Below are 22,007 nucleotides of genomic sequence, written 5' to 3' on the forward strand. Positions count from 1 at the left end.
ACAATGCATTAATGGCATATGATTTTGTAATGATTAGTGAAGATAATTGTGTATATATCAAAAGATCCAAAGATCAATTTGTGATCTTATCATTATATGTTGATGATATACTAATTGCCGGAAGCAGTATGGAGTTGATTAATACAGTCAAGAATTTGTTATCTTTCAATTTTGAGATGAAAGATATGGGTGAAGCTGCATACATTCTTGGAGTTAAGATTTCAAGAGATCGCTCAAAGAAATCCCTATCCCTTTCACAAGAGACGTATATGAATAAAATTCTTGAGCGATTTTGTATACAAGACTGTAAACCAATAGATACTCCTATTGCAAAGGGCGAAGCATTAAGCGACAGAATGTGTCCTAAGACTTCACAAGAAAAGGAGCAAATGGAACAAGTTCCATATGCAAGTGCTGTCGGAAGCTTGATGTACGATATGATGTGTACAAGACCTGATATTTGTTATGCAGTTGGAATGGTAAGTAGATACCAATCCAATCCAAGTCAAGCACATTGGATCGCTGTCAAAAGAATCCTGAGATATCTAAAGGGAAGTGCCGACTATGCGCTGACTTATCAAGGAAGTGATCTACACCTTGAAGGCTATACTGATGTTGACTGGGGAGGAGATTTAAAAGAAAGGAAATCTACTTCTGGATACGTGTTCTTACTGAATAATGGCGCCATATCTTGGAGCAGTAAGAAACAACAGTGTGTAGCCTTATCTACAATGGAAGCCGAGTTCGTGGCTTTATCAGCAACGGCACAAGAAGCTGTTTGGCTTAGAAGATTTTTGGATCACTTAGGTGTTACTGAGAATGCTGCAAACCCAGTATTGGTCTATTGTGACAGTCAAGCAACAATAGCGTACACTAAGGATCCCAAGTACCATGGAAAGACCAAACATATAGATATCAAGTATAACTATGTCAAGGACATGGTTGCACGAAAGGAAGTGAACGTGAAGTACATATCTACACAAAGGATGATAGCAGATCCTATGACGAAGCCGATTCCTAGAGAAGTTTTCCATGGTCATGTGAGATCTTTAGGACTGTGTAGAATATGATGTACTGAATATTGTAATTTTCTCAGAATGTTCACTATTAATGAAGTTTGTTATTATAAATGCCTATAAGTTTGTATGACGTTTGTGAATGTCGATGCTGAGTGCATTATATTGAAAAGGTATGTCGGACAGATGAGAAATTAGCCCACTCACACGGGTAATCGCCTCTACTCACTATGTGATGAATAGAGATGAGACAGTTTTAAGCTTGTTATCTAGGTGATAATTGAGAGCTCAAGCTTGAAGTATGGACGTCGCCTTAACAGAATGTTAAGATGAGGACACATAGATTATTATGTCCGAAAGTGAAATGACCAACATATTTCACTTTACCTGTTTTTAATGCCAGATGTGAGTTCTGATAGATACTTATGAATAGAGTAGATTTGTGAACTCAAGTTAGACATTGAATATGTCTAAACTATCATCTGTACGGTATTGAGAGTAAAGACATACGCTCTATGGGAAAAGGAGAGAATACCGTAATACGTATTTCATATTACGTATGCATGGAACGACCGATAAGAGTTGGCAAAAATTTATGATCTCAATTTTTTAAGTCGTGTGAGACTCTTCTCAATTAAAGTGCCCTCACGACTCTTACTTATTCTCAAAATTTCTATTCAGTGTTTGCTATCTTAGGATGTTGCCGATGATCATGATAATTCGGTCTAACGGGGCATTTCTAGAAAAGCGAGTTGGACTGAAATGGAGAGGTTTAAGGAAAGAGGAAGATCAATTTAATTTATGATGTCACATTCTATATTTGTATTCACAGGTCGACCAATTATGATTTTAAGTAAATCATAGTTGTGAATACAATATACGAGATACTAAAAAGAGATCAAGAGAGATAAAAAAATGTGACTGATTGATCTAGGGAACTGCATACTAATCCTACTCTGGATAATGCCCGAATTTGAGCTGTTATATATTCCTAACAGATGTATAACAACGAGCTCTCGTAGTATACTGGTTGCACGGATTATTTGCCAATATGAACTTTGCAAGGAAGAGAGTTGTGTTTAGCCCATCGTGGGCGAGTGGGAGATGAAAGACATAATGGGTGGACCGCCCAAGATGGGCCAAACCCGGCCCATGAGCCACAAGGGCCCACGAGGTAGTTATTTGCCTATCTATAATAGAAGGCACCCCTTGAAAAACTGACGTGATTTTTCCATAAGCAAACACACTCCTTCGAATACGTCGTTTTCTCTATTTTCCTTTGGAACGCACACGAGTACGAAAGACGATCGAAGAACTCTCAAGCACAAAGTGACACTTAATCTGTGACAATACCGGGTATGTTCGTTGTGTAATATGCCTGTACGATCGGTGATACAAGTTGATGGTCCTCGGGCACATTTTCCGCATTGATCGAATTCGTTCCGAATATGTTTCGAACGCGACGATCGGGGATTGAGTTTTCCTAACAAATTCAATATTTCAAAGCGGTGCTCAAGGTCTGACCATCTTCCAGAGCTTGATTACATAGGGCAAATTTTATCTCTAATAACGGACAACTTCCTGAGCTCTACCCCCATGTAGAGAGAATCGGCCTGATCACCTTTAAACAGAAGGAAAAAGTAGCTCCTGTGAACTAATGAGACATTGCATTCCTTCCGCAGTTTGACGATCTCCTTTTGCAAGTTTTTGAATTGCGAAAACCTTTCCAAAGGATATTCAAGCCGACATCCACAACATGTATGTTGACTAAACTTCCGTATCTAAAGGTAGTCACCGCATACAGAGTACCTTTTCCCAAATATAAAAGCGCTATACATTCCAGTGAATGGTTCTCAAAGCTTACTAGCATGTCCACATCTAAGTATGACAAGACTCATGGAGGCCAAAACCATAAATGCGCAATATCACCGCATCCGGCCATCATTTCTCATTTGTACAAAGAAAGCTAGCTTTAAAAGAGTCAAAACTTTCTTATTTTTCCATATAAAAAACTTTAAACACCAGAAAGCCATGGTTTCTGTACCTCGTCCATAGTATGTTTTCCAAAAATAGTAAATAACATTAAACTCGTGTGAATACTTATAATGAATGTTGTGAATGTTTTAGCGTACTTCCGCATGCGTAATGTTTATTATGAAGATAAACGGAAAGGACACGTTTTGCACGTAACGTTCGGGGAGTCACAAAGCATGTCATTATCATGTAATCATTGAATAGAATGATGAGAAATGAAAAGAGATAAGCATGTCATTATTGTGTAATCAGTGAAAGGCATGAAAGGAGGTAAGCGTGTCATCATCATTACCCACGTATGTGATCATTAAAAGGGTAAGGTAATGAATTGTATTAAGTGATGCTGTGTATTGGACTTTGATTATTGAAATGAGTGTTGAATTTGTTGTTGATGCAAGAGTGATCATATGATTATAACGTTACCATGTACACTGTTGCTATATGATTAATTATGGAAAGTATTATAAAAAGTAATATTCGTTGCCCTTATATTAGTGGTGACGATGCCCCCGAGTTGGGATGCCACGTATGTCGAGATGCTCAGGAAAGTGTTCGAGATGCCTCAGGAGTCGAGATGTCCCGTGTGAGATGCCCCAAAACATCACGCGCGACATGTTTCTTTTCCATTATTTCTTCTAATAATTAATAGCATGCGGAAGCACGGCAAAATATTCACAACATTCCAAACAAGAAATCGCAAGAGTTTAATTATACACATGTTTCTTAATATTAACACCACAAGTTATCGAATTGATGCAAATACAATACATTACAAAAGTTTTAGGAAGGTCGGGTCACCTAAAGCCATCTCGCCGCTCCTACACCATAAAAACTTATTTGTATAAGGCCATGCTTCTAAACTATGGATTAGCAACCACGCACATCAACAACGTGACATCTGGAATTTTCAATAATAATATTTAGGTTATAAAGCCATGTATTATTCAGCTTAGAGTTCGGGTTAGCACGTAGAAAATCTTAGTTTGGTCGTTGATCTTGTGAGGTACGGAAAATCGCGAAGGATGATTTTCCTTGTCCGTAATCGTCCCGAGTCCGATGTGTTGGAATTAAATTAATGGATGTTGACATGTACGTTGATGGTGTGGAGTAACGTTAATTGATTTACCATCATCTTAATTAGTTGTCAATAGGGACGGACATTCTTTGAATTATATGCTTAATGATTATCAAGTTTTAGATTTACTAAATCGAGATTTTCCTAGCATCAGGCATTGTTTATCCATAATTTCAGCGGATTTAAAATGTCATCGGTTACACTATTTACTTTAACGATAGTTAATTAATATTAATAATGACTTACTTAAATTAAGGATGAGTCACTCACTTGACCGAAGGTGAATGATTTCTCTCTTACAATTGTCGCCTTTAACTATTCTTATTTAGTCACACAATAAGCCACTTGTTTCTTTTACATGGCATGTTAGGCCATTTGTCTCTTTAAAATTGAGACACTTATATATCTCTTGACACATAAGGTGAGCCATCATTACCACAAGTATTAGTCATCAACTCTTCTTTCCACTTGGCCATAATCTAGGTGAAACCATGCAGCATGTAATTATACTCTGAAGACAAACCTCCACCTAGCATTTTAGTTCAAATCATCACTTTTAACCTTGGTGATATGTGAAACTTATTTTTACCTTGGCCATATCCTTCTATCTTCAAACTTCAAAAGAATTTTTCCTCTAATATTCTCACATTCGGATACGTGGATTGAAAGGTAAGTTTTGATCTTTCAAGAGTTACAAGGTGGTTAAAGCTTTTGGTTGTTTAAGTTTTGTCCGAGGAAAGTAAAAATTCTATGCGCTAAGCTAGGTTGATGTACTTAGTGCTCTCGACTTAGTTAGTCGATTGTTTGCTAATTTTAGTTTTAATTGAAATTGATGGTAAATGTGAGCAAGCCTTGGTGGACGTGTATTGAGATGTTGTGTTGTTTTGGCTTGTATTGATGAGTTCTTATAGGTTTTCTTGAGGTGCAGTAGTAACTTGTGTCGCGAACCTCCCGAAGGTGAACCACCTGGGTTTCTAATGGATTACTAAGCCTAAACCTAGCTCGGGCTCTCCTAAATCCATACCAATTTGCAACTCAGATCAAGAAGTTTTTAATATGCAAATCATTTCAATTTAGGAATCGTCACTAATCTATTTTTGGTGGGTCGATTAGAAACTCGAGTAAAGTGTTGGAGGATTACTTTACTCCTACGAATCAGATATTAAATGAGTTTAGGGACTTGATTGTGCTATATTACTCTAACGCCCTTTCGGTACCATTTCATTTATTTTTGAAAATATTTAAGCGGACAGCTTGGATTGATATCAACTTAGACAGGTGCGTAACCATTAAAATAACAACCAATAAACAAAGCAAGCAAATTGCAAGAAAATAAAGAAATTGGACACACCAAAATAATCAAATATTTTTGGGGTTTTATTTTATTTTATAAAGTCTAATTTATATGATATGCGATTTAATAACATGCAAACTATATGACATACACATGATAATTTTTATATTTTTTTATTAGAATTCGAAATTAATAAATACCCTAATTAAACTACTTAAAAAGAATAGTCCTCTAATCTAGTTTAGGAATAATTTAACCTAAACCCAATGCTATATTAGAGAACACATTTTAAGCATGCACTATTATTTAAACATGCAAGCATTATCTAAATTATTCTATTTGCTAAGGAAAATCATACTTGGAATCTATTCTAACTTTTTCTAGAGTCTATAGCATGCAATCTTATTTAAACAAGTAATGTGATCTAGAAATCCTATCTAAACCTAACATGCAATCTTTTGTATTTTTTTAGATAAGGAAATAAATTAAGCAAAATATGCATTCAATCAAAAGATAGAATCCAAAGCTAAAGATAGCTTCCAATCAATTCAAATAAGGAAATATTAGCTAATCAACTTGATATTTTTGCGAATGAGGATCCTAATCTTAAGCTTTAAAGATCAAACTATCGACTCTGGCCACGCAATCCATAATCATATGTAAAGCCTTATAGATAGAATTACTGGTTATAAGCGCATTGCAAATTAGGAAATAATCCTAATTGGATATGCCTGTCACTCACAATATTTAAAGTTAGATATTGATAAACACGAAATGTGCAATAAAATATTCAAATTGATTCGGATGAGAATTTTACCTATTTTGCAGATATAGTTTCCACATTTGAATCAATGAATGATGGGTCACGAACGGTGGTGGTGTGGCTGATGGTGGCTCGCGGTGGTGCTCAGCCGCCTGGGGTCACGTCGATGATGGTCTCAGCTTGGCTTTTCGTGATGGCTGGTCAGTACAGTAGGGACTCGGCTCTCAGTTCTCAGCTCGGGTACTCTCGGCCAAGGGCTTACGATGGACATTTGTCAAGGTGGTCTCGGCTTAGTGGTGATCGACAAAGTATGCACGATGAGAACACGACTGGCAATGAGGAAATTAGCATTGAGAACAAGACGACATTATAGGCGTTCACAAACACCAATGAACCTGCACAAGGAAAAATTATAGGAAGGCTGCAACAAGACAAACTCATAAAAGTTGACTGGGAAATAACGTCGTCAATGCAGGGCTTAGAGTGCAAAACAGGTCACCATTTTGGTGCAGGAATTTTAGAGCAGCGACGTTGTCAGAGGGACTCAGAAGCAACAACAACACCATCGCCAAAGGTCGTGCTGAAGGATCACGGGCTTGGCTGGCGAGTTGGCTATGATTTTGTCGTTGGCAGCGGTTGGCGGTGCGTGGAAAGGCTGCTGGTGGACACCAGCGTTGGCAGAGAGGCCAGGATTTGCGGCCATGGAAGCTCGCAGTAAACGTTGGAATAAGACTGTAAGGCTCGGCTGAATCAGAGTGCTTGCTGGACTATTGCTGGGATTAGACTTCGCCTAGTCATTGGTGTAGAGGAGAGGGAGGAGGCGCAGCAATAGATATGGACACACAGGGAGAGAATTTTTACTCTCTTTCCACCTCAATCCATGGCTATATGAGCCATGTCATACCATGACTACACAAGTCATATCATCATATAATTTCATGTCATTTTAACCTTGTAGAGAATCGTCATACACGGTAAAATATTTGGTTAACTCTAGAATCTAATCCATATACTCACACAAGGAAATTCACTCAGTGGCAAATAGGTCGTGAAGGTCTTAATCACATGGCATTATTTATATTCCAAAAATTATAATATAACAATTATCATGTACATCCAAATAGTTTGTCATTTTTCATGTGTTAAAGACAAACAAATCATTTCACGTACTTTAACACATATATCCTGATTCATTTCTCATCATGCTATTATCAATGTAATAAAATGTTTTAGTCAAATACCCAAGTCAAAAACAGTAAATGGTCATAATTGAAAAGTGGTTATACCCGGCAAGGGGTATACTCGGTAGGTGGTCATACTCGGCAAGTGGATATAAGCTATAAGTGGTCATACTCAACAATTGGGTATAAGCGGTAAGTGGTTATACTCAGCAAGTGGATATAAGTAATATGTTGTTATATTTAGCAAGGCCGGTGAGGCTCACCGTGGCCGGCGACTGGCCTCAGGATAGCGAGGCCTCGCCTCGCCTCGCTAGATCTGGCAAGGCTTGGCCTTGCCTCATCGGTCTCGAGCTCGGCCAAGCATCGCCGGATTTGGCGAGGCGAGGCGAGGCTCGGGCGAGCTCGTCCAAGGTCGGCGACTGGCCTCGGGTGAGTGAGGCCTCACCTCGCTAGATCTGGCAAGGCTCAGCCTCGCCTCGTCGGTCTCGAGCTCTGCCAAGCATCGCCGGATCTGGCGAGGCGAGGCTAGGCTCGGCCTCGCTCGAGCTCACCAGCCATGGGAGGACGCGTAAGGCACCAGCGGGGGAGGAGCAGATGAAGCGCGAGGCAGCAGCGGAGGAGGAGTGGCTCTGGAGATCCGGCCATGGGAAGAGGAGGCAGCAGCGGAGGAGGAGTGGCTCTGGAGATCCGGCCATGGGAAGAGGAGAGGACGATGGGAAGAGGGGAGGACGGGAAGAGGAGAGAGGAGAGAAAAGGAAATCATTTTTCAATCTTCCCGTCCTCATTTTCCTCAGTTTTCAAAGGCACTTTTCGATTGACCGGAAAACATTTTCCTTGACCAATCATAGCGAGAATCTATGAAACAATGTTGAGGAATCAACATTGGATTTGAAAACCTCCCTGATTAAGTATGCCAAAAATTGTTCCCTGCATTGAGGTCATTGTCCATTATACATAACTATATCCAGTCATATAACAGCAACCGACTCGATCAAAGTAGCTCAAGAATCAAACATAAACGCCCGGTAAGAGGAGAAGAAATAAGGATCCGAATTTCTGCACCGGAAAGGGAAAATCTGAAATAGAATGATAAGCTCGCATGCACGAGACGTCTTGATTTGTGTCAAGGCTCGTGATACTACGAGCATGTACAGGAGATAAACAAAAGATATGATCAAAGCTGAGAGCCCAAAAACCACGGCTAAACTCACTAACAGTCCTGTAACAAGTATATATGATCACCGAACATTAGTTTTAAACTAGAATTACTAGAAATTGAACTCAAATAATTAATGGAAAATCTCACAACATATATTTCTTCCACTTCAACTTGCAAACTCTATTTACCGGTAAGCTCCAATTGAACATCATCCATATCTAACAAAAACAAAATTTGTCAGACTTATCTTTCATCTTTGCACCCATAGCTTTCATCCTAAGATCTAAAACCTTCTCCCCATGATTTAGAGGTTTATATAAAGTAGCTATCTCATTAAAATAATCATTCAAAATGATATATAGAGTCCCGGACATCTTGCTGGTGGCATCGTAAAACTTCTTCAAAAATATGGAAAGAATTTTGGCATTTTACCAATCTTCATGTTTTGGAGTTTCATAGTCAAGCCCAATCAAAAAATAAAAATCATCTTCTTCTATCATTTCAAAAGCTTTTTTGAACTCTAAGGCGATGTCTAACATGAGGTAAATGGAGTTCCACCTAGTTCTGACATTAAGACAAACTGAACCCTCATAAGTGATCATTGCATTCTCAATACAATCTTGGAATGTTTTAGCTTTCATGGGAGAACTCCTCACATACCTAACCATGTTTCGAATACGTGCGATAGAATCACGTACCTCAGTCAATCCATATCTCACAATCAAGTTTAGTGCATGCTCCGTGCACCTCATGTATAAAATATCACCATTTAAGATCAATAGCATATCTCTTGATACTTTTTTTTTTCAAAAAACCAATGGCAACATTATTCGAATTAACATTATCCATAGTGATTGTGGAAACTTTTTTCTCTATTTCCCACTCGTAAATGCATTTCTCAACCATTTTCCCAATATCTTTGCCCTTGTGACTAGGTATCACCACAAAATTCATGATTTTGTCTGTACAATTTTCAATCGTCATCAATAAAATGTGTAGTGAAACATAAATACTTCAAGTTCTGAGTGGAACTCCATGTAGTCGTGAGTATGGCCTTAGACTCAAGCTTGTGAAAGTAAGTCTTCAAACTTGTTTTTTCCACAAAGATACAACTTCATGCAATCTCTAGCCATGTAAATTGTGAGATGTGATTGAAGAAAGGTTGTATTTGATTAATACAATCACGGAATCTGATATACTCAACCATCGAAAAAGGTTGTTCATCCATTATGTTCATCCGACCAAGCATTTGCCTACAACAATACTGATCAAATTTCTATGTCAATAAGACATTAGCACAACCAGTACTGGTATGCCCCATTGTCATTTGAGTCGCATATACTCTATGTGCGGCAAATAATTTTTCTTCTTATCTATATGGCGAGGATACTTGTTGCACCTTTTGAAGTGCTTCAACATAGTAAAAGTACCGTTTTCAATACATTACGTATACTTGGCCCCGCAATAAATGCAAATCACCTCATTTTTCCCATTCTTAGTTTTGCCGTTACGAAAATGAAGCCGGATTGCTAATGTTCATTTACCAAAACTGCAAGGACAAGTATTAGATACCTTGTTTGTGTCGGATGTTTCTTCCAGGTCTTCTTCACCTTCATGTTCTAGTGAGTTAATTACCGGATTCATAGCATTATTGGATTTGTCCACTTCCATTGACATTTAAATAGATCACCTGAATTAAGCAAAACATAGATTGGAGCCATCAAATCGGAACACCCATCAAATTCAGCTTTTTTTCAAGCTGGGAGATGGATTCCTTGTGCAAACTAGGAATATCCCGTCAAACAAGCACAGTTTTACAAGTTTGATAAAATTGTTTTTCCGAGTACCCACGGGGCCAGACATGCATTCAAAGTACAAAAAAACCAAGGCCAGAAATGCATCATCTCAAACAAGCCTCGACATTTACCACCGGAAATAAAAAAGCATAGCCTGTTTCAAGTCATAGGCAAACAACTTGCATAACACTGCTAGAGAAAAACATAACCGCAAATAGCACATAGATGAATTTAAAAAATGAAAAACTGAACTGAAGAAGTCTGTGAATCAGCATAATGCGTGTAATCTAAGCACTAAATTTGAGGTCCGAGGCAATATTACACTAGAATCTCGAGCTTAAATGATCCAAATCAATTAGTATCAGCTCGCAGAGTCAATCAAACTCTCTAATTTACGCAAATATCCATTTGCAAACCTCGTCATTGCTCAATGAAGAAGGTAATGCGAAGATTAAGAGAGGCACAGATGGACAGAACCAAAACAATGCAAACCAGAAGCCAAAACATCGATATACTTCTAAGCAACAAAAATGAAGCATTCATATCTCGAAAACGAGCGATCGAAATCTAAGAAAAAGCATAAACTACAGAAAGTCAAGCGAGAAAAACTTACTGATTGTAAGAAATCAGGAAAGGGCCGTTTGTTTGAGACTGAGAATCTTGTGAGAGCCAGCGTTGTCAATGTCGAGCGAGGGGTGAGGTGAGAGGGAAATGCATCGACATCGAGCAAGAGAGGGGTGTGGTGAGAGGGAAAGGCGAGTATTAAAAGTCCAGAGACCATATTGAACAAATTAAAAATTCAGGGACCACTTTGCACATTAGGCAAAAGTTTAGGAATCACATTAAACAAATTAAAAATTTAGGGACCACAATACATATTGAGTCTAAATTTATGGACTATTTGTATCATTATCCCTTTGAGGAATGACGTCCATATTCCAACTGTGCTGTTGAAAAGATAAAGGGAAAACAAGATCGCGGAATCTTATTACCCATAAGACATCTCCAAGCAAAGAATGACCGAGGAACATGCTTAGCTTGAGGGACGAAAAAAGGGCAGGTTCTCATGAATTCCTTTATACCACTCTTTTAACTTTTTACTATTCTAAAATTCGAATGTTTACGCAAGATTCGCCAGAAGTAATAATCTTAGTAAGTGGACATACAAAATGCTGTGCTAGATAAGCAAGCCTTTACCAAAAAAAAAAAATGCTGTGCTAGACAATAAAATGATTGGTTCATCTTCAAGTCCGAATCTAGTGTCGCCTCTCTAATTCTCTGATCTTCGAGTCCAAACTTTAGCAAAATTCGATTGGCTTGTTAATTATTTAACCTACCAATGACAAAAGCACCGGATACTTTCTTGTCCCTCGGTCAAAATTTGGCTTAGTCAAGAATCAATCCGGAGGAGAGGCACCCGTTCGAAGAAAAGCACAAAACTGAACAAGATATAAAACACAATCATAAAAAGAACACACACCCCCACACACCATTCCTACCATGTAACGTATTTTATATGAGAACCACATATGATGTGGATATTGATATTATAAGACATATTCTCATTGAGTAAGTGTTCTTATATATGGACAAGTTGATAATGAGTGTCTAAGAACAGGCTTCACTTCTTCCTTTTAAGCGTATTGAAGATATAATTGATATCTGAGATGCAATTGAATTCTAAAATTTGTAAACATATAATATCTCTAGCAATTTGAAAGCCAAGTCCTTAATTGCCGAAATTCAGAAGGAAAGTAATGATTTTCTTTGAATTGATTTTAGTATTCTATATTAGATAAGATAAGCCAACGAGTGTTCTCATTTGATCTCACATCGCCGGTACTGGTAAAGTGTAATATTCTTAAGATTGGTGGAATTTCATCACACTAATTAAATTGTTGATCGGCCACTTTTACTTATCTCTGCAACTGCTGGTTCGCCAGTAGGGAATATGAGCAAAGTAAGGAATATTAAGATAGATCTGTAAGATTGTTATCTTGAAAGCACAGAATTTCACTTTGATTAGTTTCATCTTTATCATAATCATTGTGAGAGATACTTTCTCCCGTCTCCCGGTGAAACATGGCGCAAGCAAAGAATTAAACAAAGCTTGCTGTAGACAGCATAGGCCACACCAAGAAAAGCATAGAAAAATGAAGAATATATACATAGAGAATAATATGTCCTCACAAATTAATTCAATCCAAGCAAACAAGCCGATAGACCCACACACCCACACGACCTTACTCGAAACAAACATATTGATTACCGATGGCTGCTTTCAACACAAGAAGCGAATTGATGGTTGCTGAAGCCGCCGCGGTGACCATCGTGTCGCAGAAACTAGATGTCTTGATACATCACCCGGTGTTTGTGGAGTGCTCATCGATGCAAAGTCGCGCGATGGATGCCAAGGCAAAGCTGGCCAAGATCCAGGAGTTTTTTACCACTCAATACAGACAGTCCAAATCCACGGAGTGGTCGGGGAGGCTCCTCCGAGCCATGTACTACGCTGACAAATTCATGGACGAGTTCTACCTTAGAGAGGCCCGCGAGAGGCACGAGGCTCTCTACAGCGCTGCAAGGCCGCTGGCCGTGCTCATCTCCATGTACAAGCTGGGGAGGGACTTGTCCGTACTGGTGAAAAAGATGGAGGACTTGTGTGATGAGAAGTTCTTGAAGGAGGAGGCCGAAGGCAAGAGGAAAAAGGAACCTGCTAGTTCCTTCTCCCTTGCTAGTGTTCCATGGCAAGGCAAAAAATTGGCGAGGCTGACTAGTTTCTGGGATCAGCAAGCGCCTACAAACTTCTTATGTCGCGAGGTCCAGAAGAAGGAAATACGGAAGCGGATAGAAATAACAGGGAAGTACGAACGATGGAGTTCGATTTGGGGCGAGCAAGGAACCGGCAAGACGTTCCTCGCGAGATGGGCCTACAACCAAGCGAAGTACATGGGCTATGAGTGGCGCGCTTGGGTCCGTGTCTCGGCCGGCATGGACCCGCGGGAGTTCCTGTTGGAGATACTGAAGCAAGCCGAGAATTTAGAGAGCGACGTGAAGGACATGAATATACAGGAGATAAAGACAAAGCTGCACCGGAAATTGGCCGAGGTAAATAAATATTTCATAGTGTTAGATGGCGTGCAATCGTCCGACATGCAACTCTTGCAAGAGTTATATTGGAGCACCCCGTTATATTCACAGAGCCACATAATTACCACAACTCAAGACCGTTCGATAGCTGACTACACGAATCGTCGCACGGGATTGCCGATCAATCTAGAAAAATTGTCCAATGACCAAAGCCAGGAGATGCTTGCTTGGAAGTTGCATAGAGTATCCAATGGTCAGAGACTCTCAAAGGAGGAGAAGGGTATCCAAAACATGTGTCATGGCTTGCCGCTCTGTATATCCTTACTCGGCGGGTTTCTGTCTAATGCTAGAGAGCATGAACTCAAAGAGTTGGCAAAAAAGGATCCTACTATGACATTGTCATATATACTACTATTGAGTTGCCATAAATTGCCAGACCATTTGAAACCGTGCTTCATCTACATGGCTTTGTTCCCCGTATCTTTCCCTATTCCGACAAGAAGGCTAGTGAGGCTGTGGTTGGCTGAGGGCTTATTGGATTCGCATTGTTACGACATAGGAAGGAAAAGGACAAGGCAGCCCGAGGATGTGGGAGAGACCTTCATTCTGGAGCTCGCCGATAGGAATGTGATTGATGTGGTGAGCTGGAGGGCGGATGGATCCCCCAAAGCTTGCCAAATGCTCACCTCTCTGTATGACATGATCCGCCCGATCGCGATGAGCACGGGGTTCCTCCATGTACATGCCGCTAGCAAGTCGAAAGACGGGAACGAAGGTGACTCAACCAGCCAGCAACAACAGCCGGCGGCCCAATTGCGAGAAAGAACTGCGATCCGGTGGATTGCGGAGCACACGAACATAGTCACAGACGACCGCGGCGGCAACTACCCCGATTTGAACCTCAGCCACGTCTGCTCGTTTATGTCGTTCTACCAAAGGAGAGGCATGCTCACCAAAGACATCAGCATGTTTCTTGGGAAGATGACATCCAAGACTAACTATAGCTTCCTAAGGGTGCTCGATTTGGAGGGTGTGTATAAGCCATCCTTACATGGTGTGCTCCACAAGCTGGTGCTTCTGAGGTACCTAGGATTGAGATCCACGGTATTGGATTCGCTCCCGAGCGCTGTTGCAGATCTGCACCATCTTGAGACTCTTGACATAAAGCACACCAACATCACTTTGCTGCCGAGTTCCATCTGGAAGTTGAGGAACTTGAGGCACCTGCATCTCAATTGGTTCTATATCGACTTGAAGAAGATCCTCAAGGCTTGTAGCAACAATGTCAATGCCTTGACTCAACTCCAAACCTTAAGCGGGCTGGTCACCGGTGAAGTGAAGGAGAACTTGATGAGGGACCTCATGAGCAGCTTGACCACGCTCAAGCTTTTCTTGCAACACTCGGAGAAGGACCCCTCCTCGGGGGACGCAGGGGAAACAGTGGCACGTTGGATTAGCTTCGGCCTTACCAATCTCCAGTCCTTGACCTTTGGGGTGATCCAAGAAGCCAAGCCCGTGAAAAAAGCCGAGAAAGTAGCCAAGCCCGCGACAAAAGATAAGAAAGCAGCCAAGCCCGCTGAAGAAGCCCAACCTGCGACAGTCGCCGAGCGAGCGGAAGGAGCCGAACCCGCAATAGAAGCCCAGCCCGACAAACAAGACAAGCCCGAAAAACAAGCCAAGCCCAAGAAGAAAGCCAAGCCCCTCAAATCGCAGATAGGCCCGTTACCGAACCTGTCGTTGGGTGAAAGACATCACAACCTGTTGGAGCTCTACTTGCTGGGCCGACTCACCAAGCCCAGCTGGACACAGCTCTTGCCTGGCTCGCTCCGGGTTTTGACCCTGTCGGGTTCCAGGGTGAAAGCAGACGAGATGCACCAGCTGGGGGTTCTCTTGAGGAGCCTGCGGACGCTCAGGCTCTTGGCCAACTCTTTCCTGTGCAAAAGCATGACGTTCGTGCAAGATGGGTTTCCCAGCCTCAAGATCTTGAAGATTTGGTATCTGCCTAAGCTTGTGGAGGTGACTATTAAGAACGGAGCGATGCCGCATCTCATACTGCTCGAGTTTAGGCGCCTCGAGAGGTTGACAACTGTTACAGGGATCAACGAGTGCCGGGATTTGGAGAATATAAGCGCGATATCCCTAAGCGATGCTCTTGTCAGCCGACTCGAGGACCAAAAAGAAGAGACCACGAATCTGCATGTGGAAAAAGAGACCGAGACTACCGAATCTACGGACGATGACGAAGACGACGGGTATGGGACAATATTAAATCTCAAAAACTTTCCTTACGCCTGATGATGAAATTGTTTTTTTATACACTTGATAATTTCAATAATTATTTTTAAAAAAACTATATAAATCAGGGAAGAAAGAGGAGAGATTGAAAAGGACAGCAAGAGGCTTGAATCCACGGATGAGGACGACAGGTATGGGACTATTTTAAATCTCAAACATGTTCTTTATGAAAATTGTTTTTGTAGACTTGATCATTTCTTATGAGTGATTAAAAAGAAAGATTGTGATTTTTATCTAATAAGAATTACCTTCGCTCATTCCATCAGATTAAGTCGATATATATTACGAATCTATGAAAGCTACGATGAGTCCAACTAAAGATCACAATTTTTCTACACTGTAAACGATCACATCACTCGTAGAAATGAGTCCTTATTATACGTTTTCCAGTATTTATCACAATATAAAATCACGTGGGGGTATCATCCAACTTTCGTGGAATCTAGTGTTGCATTCAAAAAAGTAAACTTTGGAACTGACCTTACTCTCCATAGCTTACGCATGTTGAGTGAGCCTTTCACCTTTAGGAGTATTATTTACACTAATTAAGACCTCTCGTTTACGTTCTGTATCATGGTTTCAAAAAAGAAGCTTCTCATATATGAAGAAATCTACAAAGTTTCTTTTTTTTTTTTCACCTTTAGGAGTATTATTTGGAAATCTCTAGGCATGTGTAATAGGCAAAAATTATCAAAAAAGTCTTACAAATTCAGTAACAAATCTTTCAATTTGTACCAATTGAGTTTTAAACCTTTTGACAATTTATCAATTTAATTCTTTTGGACAATTTTGGGCGGAAATTGCTAACGTGTATGTCAATCATCTTACGTGGCACGATTGTTTTAAGTGGCACGGTCGATGCTAAAGTAGATAATTTATTAAAAGGAATTTCCAATTTATTTATTTTATTTATTAAAATTTCACTTCTTTTCTTTCTTTTTCTTTTTCTTTCTTTCTCCACCGATCGCTGGGCCTTGACGACTACCGGTGACCGGACACAAGAGAGGGCCGGCCTCGTGCGAGGCTGGAGCTTGCCCGAGGTCAACGAGGTCAAGTCTCGCTCGATCTCGGCAAGCTCGAGCCTCGCCAGCCTCGAGTGAGGCTTCACCTCGCCAGATCTGGCAAGGCTTGAGCTCGCCAAATCTCGATGAGGTTGCACCTAGCCAAATCCCGATGAGGTTGGCCCTTGCCTGTGGTCGTTTGCCGGCCGTTGCCAAGATCCGGCGACCGGTAGAGGGAGAAAGAAAAAGAAAAAGAAAGACAAGAAAAAAAAAGGAAAGAAAAGAATAAAAAAGAATAATAATTTTGATTTTTTAAAATATTGTAAAAATTATCCATGTCATGTCAGACATACCACATGCACATCAGCAATTTCCGGCCAAAATTGGCTTGAATGACTAAATTGACAAATTATCAAAAGGTTTATAACTCAATTGGCATAATTGAAAGGTTTATGACTGAATTGGCATCATCGCAATAAATTTAAAACTTTTTTGGTAATTTCTTATGTTAATTGTGCATGTGTAATAGTGTGAACCTTACTTATTTAGTGGTTTCTTGTTTCCTACAGTGACGACGATAATGAGGCAATGGCTTCTCTTTGAATACAAGCTACTACAATGATCTTGGAGCTTAACATATGTATCTATTGCATCTCCCACCCACTCTCTCTCTCTCTCTCTCTCTCTCTCTCTCTCTCTAGGTGTGCGAAGAAACAATTTCATGTAATGTTTATATTATGCGATGAACCGATGTGATGATATTCATTTAGTGCAAGATACTCTTTTTTCAATTCTATGTTGGCATACACTCGGTCCAATGAGGTAAGAAAAGCACATGAGCAAAAAAAAAAAAAGTGGGGGCTCACCATCGATGAGCGCATGCCACATGAGTCATGAGCTTAATAATTAAATTAATCAGCCACAGGCTTTTAAATGAAAACACATATAATACGATGGAAGAAATAGAAACATCATATATGAGTATAATTAGCACTAATCAGATGCCAATACCTATGTTGAAGAGCCTCCTGGACTGGTCAGAGGACTTGCAAGCCCTTATCTGATCATGGTAAATTTACTGAGCTTTTTGCTCAATGACCTGCATCTAAACCACGTATATAACACCGATTAAAAAGAAGCCATACTAGCTTAGACAGTTGGAGGGCGATTTCATCGCCATTCTGCAAAAGCAGAACTGTCCAAAACAAAGCTTCTCAAGAATGACATCACAGTACTTTTCCACCTATGAGATTTTGTGCTTGATTGCTGAGTGAAGTTGAGGCCAAACATCTCCTTGGAAGCTTCCTTTGGCTAAAAAAAAACCCCAACAAGCTTTGTGACGATTTTGGCACTCTCGGCCATGTTGTCCATATCTTTTGTGCGAGACCACAATCGGTGGGCTAACTGCGAACTTCTATGCTTTGAATTCAAACTGATCCCCTAAGTTTGGAAGAGCATCTTTTTATCTTTCCTGGTGAGCTTCTTCTGCAACCGCTTGGTGAGCATCTGCTTCTCAAGACGAAGATCTTGCATGTTGTTCAACACAATAAAATCTCGGACTTGATATGTTCCTACTCTGAATTTAACAAAAGCAGCTAGCGTTTCCTATTGTTTGAATTCAGTATTTCAAAGCGGTGCTCAAGGTCTGACCATCTTCCAGAGCTTGATTACATAGGGCAAATTTTATCTCTAATAACGGACAACTTCCTGAGCTCTACCTCCATGTAGAGAGAATCGGTCTGATCACCTTTAAACATTGGACCAAGTATATGCACAATCCTTGCTTTCTAGGTCCATTAGGTCACAGCTATGTAGAAACTCCCTAAAAGTATGGAGTCTATAGTGCTCGGCTAATCGTTTGCCCACCTTCTCCCAATGGTACATTATTTCGTTGAAATCCCCCAAGCAAACCCAAGGCAGCTGGTTGCTCTGGCTAATTTTATAGATTTCATCCCACGTCTTGGTTCTTTCTTGAAAAGTTGAAGGTGCATGTACAAACGTAACTCTCATCTTCGTTTTATAGACCTCCTCTTCACATTCGATATCTATTACTTCATCTGAAGCGTGTAAGATTGATAGTGCCGCATGAGCATTCCACAAAATTGCTAAGCCACCCCTTGTTCCCCTTGCGTTGACAATAAAGCATTCATCAAACTTCAACATCCTCCGTACCCCTTGGATCCTTTCTTCTCGGTTTTTTGTTTCCATAAGAAAAAGTAGTTCGGGCCTTTCCTGAGCCACTAGGGCTCTCAAATCTTGGACCGTCGGGAGGTGTGCCCAACCCCCGGCCCGAGTTCCGACTATGATTTTCATAATGGCTCCTGTGGCTTATTAGGGCTAGCCACCACACCCCATTTTCCAGAGACCTTCCACTTCACGTATTGGTGTTTCCAGCAGTTGAGCCGTCTAATAGTAACAGTTTATCCCCTTGAGAGTCATATGGGCTGAACCTTCTGGTTTTCTTCCGCACAGGAGTTTTCTTGCCACTTAGCTTCTTTTTGTTGGAGCAAGCTTGTGCCATGATGGAGTTCAGTTCCTTTGGAAGTCCTTGGTCACGAATCAAGAACTCGGGAAAGTTAACCTGTTGCTCACTTAGATCTTCTGAATTGCTCCTTCCCGAGAGTTTAGTTTGTGCGTTATCCTCCTCTCTTTGAGAAGTTTGCTGAATGTGGGTCGTGCTGCTCTCTCCATATATAACTATTTGTCCAGAGTGGGTTGGTGTTTCCGGGATTCTCTCCTCTTCCATCGGTTGTGCTAAGTCTTTGCTATGAAATAACTTCCGAAACGGACTATAGTTGCTTACTTCAGCCTTCAGCCAAGGGCCGAAAAGTCTGTCTTCCTCTATGTTCACATCCTCGACACTTAAAGGCAGCTCCTCACAGCCTCAAGCATAATGTCCTATTTTTCCACAAGAGAAACAAAAATAAGGGAGCCTCTCATATTTAAAATCGAGCCAAATTTTCTTTCCTTCATTATTAGCGAGCATGCCTGACTGTAGGGGTAGGTTAAGATCCAATGTCACTCGCACTCTTCCATAAGACACCATTCCTCTTGTTTCAATTTTAACTTCTTGTACTTGGCCTATATTACCAGCAACCTCACGAACAACTTCCACTGAAAGCCACTCGAAAGGGAGCCCCAGAATATGTACCTAGAAGTCACATGATTCGAATCTATAGCTTAAAGCAGAGGTGTTTGGTTCCCATGGTTTCAATATCAAGAGATTGTTCATGAAAGACCAAGGACCAAGGTCCATCACTTTATTCCTCACAGCTAGGGACTCAAAGGTTATGGCAAAAATACCCTGCTCTAAAGGTGTGAATACTGCACTTTCCACTCTCCACGCCCTCCTCATTGTGTTTTGGAGAGCTTGAAAGTTAATTTTTGGATTTTTTAGTAGTTGCCCTATTAGCGTCAGTCTACCATCCTTACCTTTTGCTGCTGCCAGAACACCTTCCACATTCTTAGTAACTTTGTCTGACCACAATGTTCCTCATCCTTCCGCAGTTTGAAGATCTCCTTTTGCATGTTTTTGAATTGCGAAAACCCTTCCAAAGGATATTCAAGCCGACATCCACAACATGAATGTTGACTAAACTTCCGTATCTAACGGTAGTCACTGCATACAGAGTACCTTTTTCCAAATATAAAAGCACTATACATTCCAGTGAATGGTTCTCAAAGCTTACTAGCATGTCCACATCTAAGTATGACAAGACTCATGGAGGCTAAAACCATAAATGCGCAATATCACCGCATCTGGCCATCATTTCTCATTTGTACAAAGAAAGCTATCTTTAAAAGAGTCAAAACTTTCTTATTTTTACATATAAAAAAATTTAAACACCAGAAAGCCATGGTTTCTGTACCTTGTCCACAGTATGTTTTCCAAAAATAGTAAATAACATTAAACTCTTGTGGATACTTATAATGAATGTTGTGAATGTTTTAGTGTACTTTCGCATGCATAATGTTTATTATGAAGATAAACGGAAAGGACATGTTTCGCGCGTGACGTTCTGGGCGTCACAAAGCATGTCATTATCATGTGATCATTGAATGGAATGATGAGAAATGAAAAGAGATAAGCATGTTATTATTGTGTAATCATTGAAAGGCATGAAAGGAGGTAAGCGTGTCATCATCATTACCCATATATGTGATCATTGAAAGGGCAAGGTAATGAATTGTAATAAGTGATGTTGTGTATTGGACTTTGATTATTGAAATGAGTATTGAATTTGTTGTTAATGCAAGGGTGATCATATGATTATAACGTTAACATGTACATTATTGCTATATGATTAATTATGGAAAGTATTATAAAAAGTAATATTCGTCGCCCACATATTAGTGGTGACGATGCCCCTGAGTTGGGATGCCTCGTGTCTCGAGATGCCCAGGGAAGTGTTCGGGATGCCTCAAGAGTCGAGATGCCCCGTGTGAGACGCCCCAAAACATCACGCGCGACATGTTTCTTTTCCATTATTTCTTCTAATAATTAATAGCATGCGGAAGCACAACAAAATATTCACAACATTCCAAACAAGAAATCGCAAGAGTTTAATTATACACATGTTTCTTAATATTAACACCACAATTTATTGAATTGATGCAAATACAATACATTACAAAAGTTCTAGGAAGGGTCGAGTCACCTAAAACCATCTCGCCACTCCTACACCATAAAAACTTGTCTGTACAAGGCCATGCTTTTAAACTACGGATTAGCAACCACACACATCAACAATGTGATGTCTGGAATTTTCACTAATAATATTTAGGTTATAAAGCCAATTATTATTCAGCTTAGAGTTCGGGTTAGCACGTAGAAAATCTTAGTTTTGGTCATTGATCTTGCGAGGTACGGAAAACGCGGAGGATGATTTTCCTTGTCTGTAATCATCCCGAGTCCGATGTGTTGGAATTAAATTAATGGATGTTGACGTGTACGTTGATGGTGTGGAGTAACGTTAATTGATTTACCGTCATCTTAGTTGTCGATAGGGACGGACATTCTTCGATTTATATATTTAATGATTATCAAGTTTTAGATTTACTAAATCGAGATTTTCCTAGCATCAGGCATTGTTTACCCATAATTTCAGCAGATTTAAAATGTCATGGGTTACACTATTTACTTTAACGATAGTTAATTAATATTAATAATGACTTACTTAAATTAAGGATGACTCACTCACTTGACCGAAGGTGAACGATTTCTCTCTTACAATTGTCGCCTTTAACTATTCTTATTTAGTCACATAATAAGCCACTTGTTTCTTTTACATTGCATGTTAGGC

At 40.2% G+C, this 22,007-nt stretch overlaps 1 protein-coding gene and 2 long non-coding RNA genes across 4 annotated transcripts in view; 2 read left to right on the forward strand and 1 right to left on the reverse strand.

The window, feature by feature from the left end:
- LOC130140583 (uncharacterized) overlaps positions 1 to 2,742 on the reverse strand; it is a 41,482-nt gene extending 38,740 nt beyond the window's left edge. The window contains exon 1 of the long non-coding RNA XR_008818555.1: positions 2,592 to 2,742. This is a non-coding gene — a long non-coding RNA (uncharacterized LOC130140583). The remainder of the gene's footprint in view (positions 1 to 2,591) is intronic.
- Positions 2,743 to 12,577: 9,835 nt separating this feature from the next.
- On the forward strand, positions 12,578 to 17,473 carry LOC115693083 (putative disease resistance RPP13-like protein 2). Of its 2 annotated transcripts, XM_056320256.1 has the most exons (4): positions 12,578 to 15,418; positions 15,515 to 15,660; positions 15,772 to 15,834; positions 17,274 to 17,473. In XM_056320256.1, exons 1-4 carry the CDS (start codon positions 12,590 to 12,592, stop codon positions 17,305 to 17,307), a joined length of 3,072 nt encoding a protein of 1,023 aa, XP_056176231.1. In that variant the 5' UTR covers positions 12,578 to 12,589; the 3' UTR covers positions 17,308 to 17,473. The 2 variants fall into 2 exon arrangements, with proteins under 2 accessions (XP_056176231.1, XP_030475912.2); XM_030620052.2 differs by having other exon boundaries at positions 12,578 to 15,660.
- Positions 17,474 to 19,119: 1,646 nt separating this feature from the next.
- On the forward strand, positions 19,120 to 20,154 carry LOC130140581 (uncharacterized). The gene is made up of 2 exons (XR_008818554.1): positions 19,120 to 19,704; positions 19,798 to 20,154. It is a non-coding gene; the product is annotated as an uncharacterized LOC130140581 (long non-coding RNA).
- The last annotated feature ends 1,853 nt before the right edge of the window (positions 20,155 to 22,007 follow it).

This window comes from Syzygium oleosum, unplaced genomic scaffold, assembly GCF_021117445.2.
Source record: "Syzygium oleosum isolate NSW1041296 unplaced genomic scaffold, Sole_v2.1 Sole_v2.20, whole genome shotgun sequence".
In the NCBI taxonomy this organism is placed as follows: Eukaryota; Viridiplantae; Streptophyta; class Magnoliopsida; order Myrtales; family Myrtaceae; genus Syzygium; species Syzygium oleosum.

Excerpts from the sequence above, each read along its gene's own strand:
- LOC115693083 (XM_030620052.2), top strand. The coding sequence starts at position 12,590 with ATGGCTGCTTTCAACACAAGAAGCGAATTGATGGTTGCTGAAGCCGCC. Across the intron at positions 15,661-15,771 it reads GACGATGACGAAGACGACGG|GGAAGAAAGAGGAGAGATTG; the intron begins GTATGGGACAAT and ends TATATAAATCAG. Across the intron at positions 15,835-17,273 it reads TCCACGGATGAGGACGACAG|TGACGACGATAATGAGGCAA; the intron begins GTATGGGACTAT and ends TGTTTCCTACAG.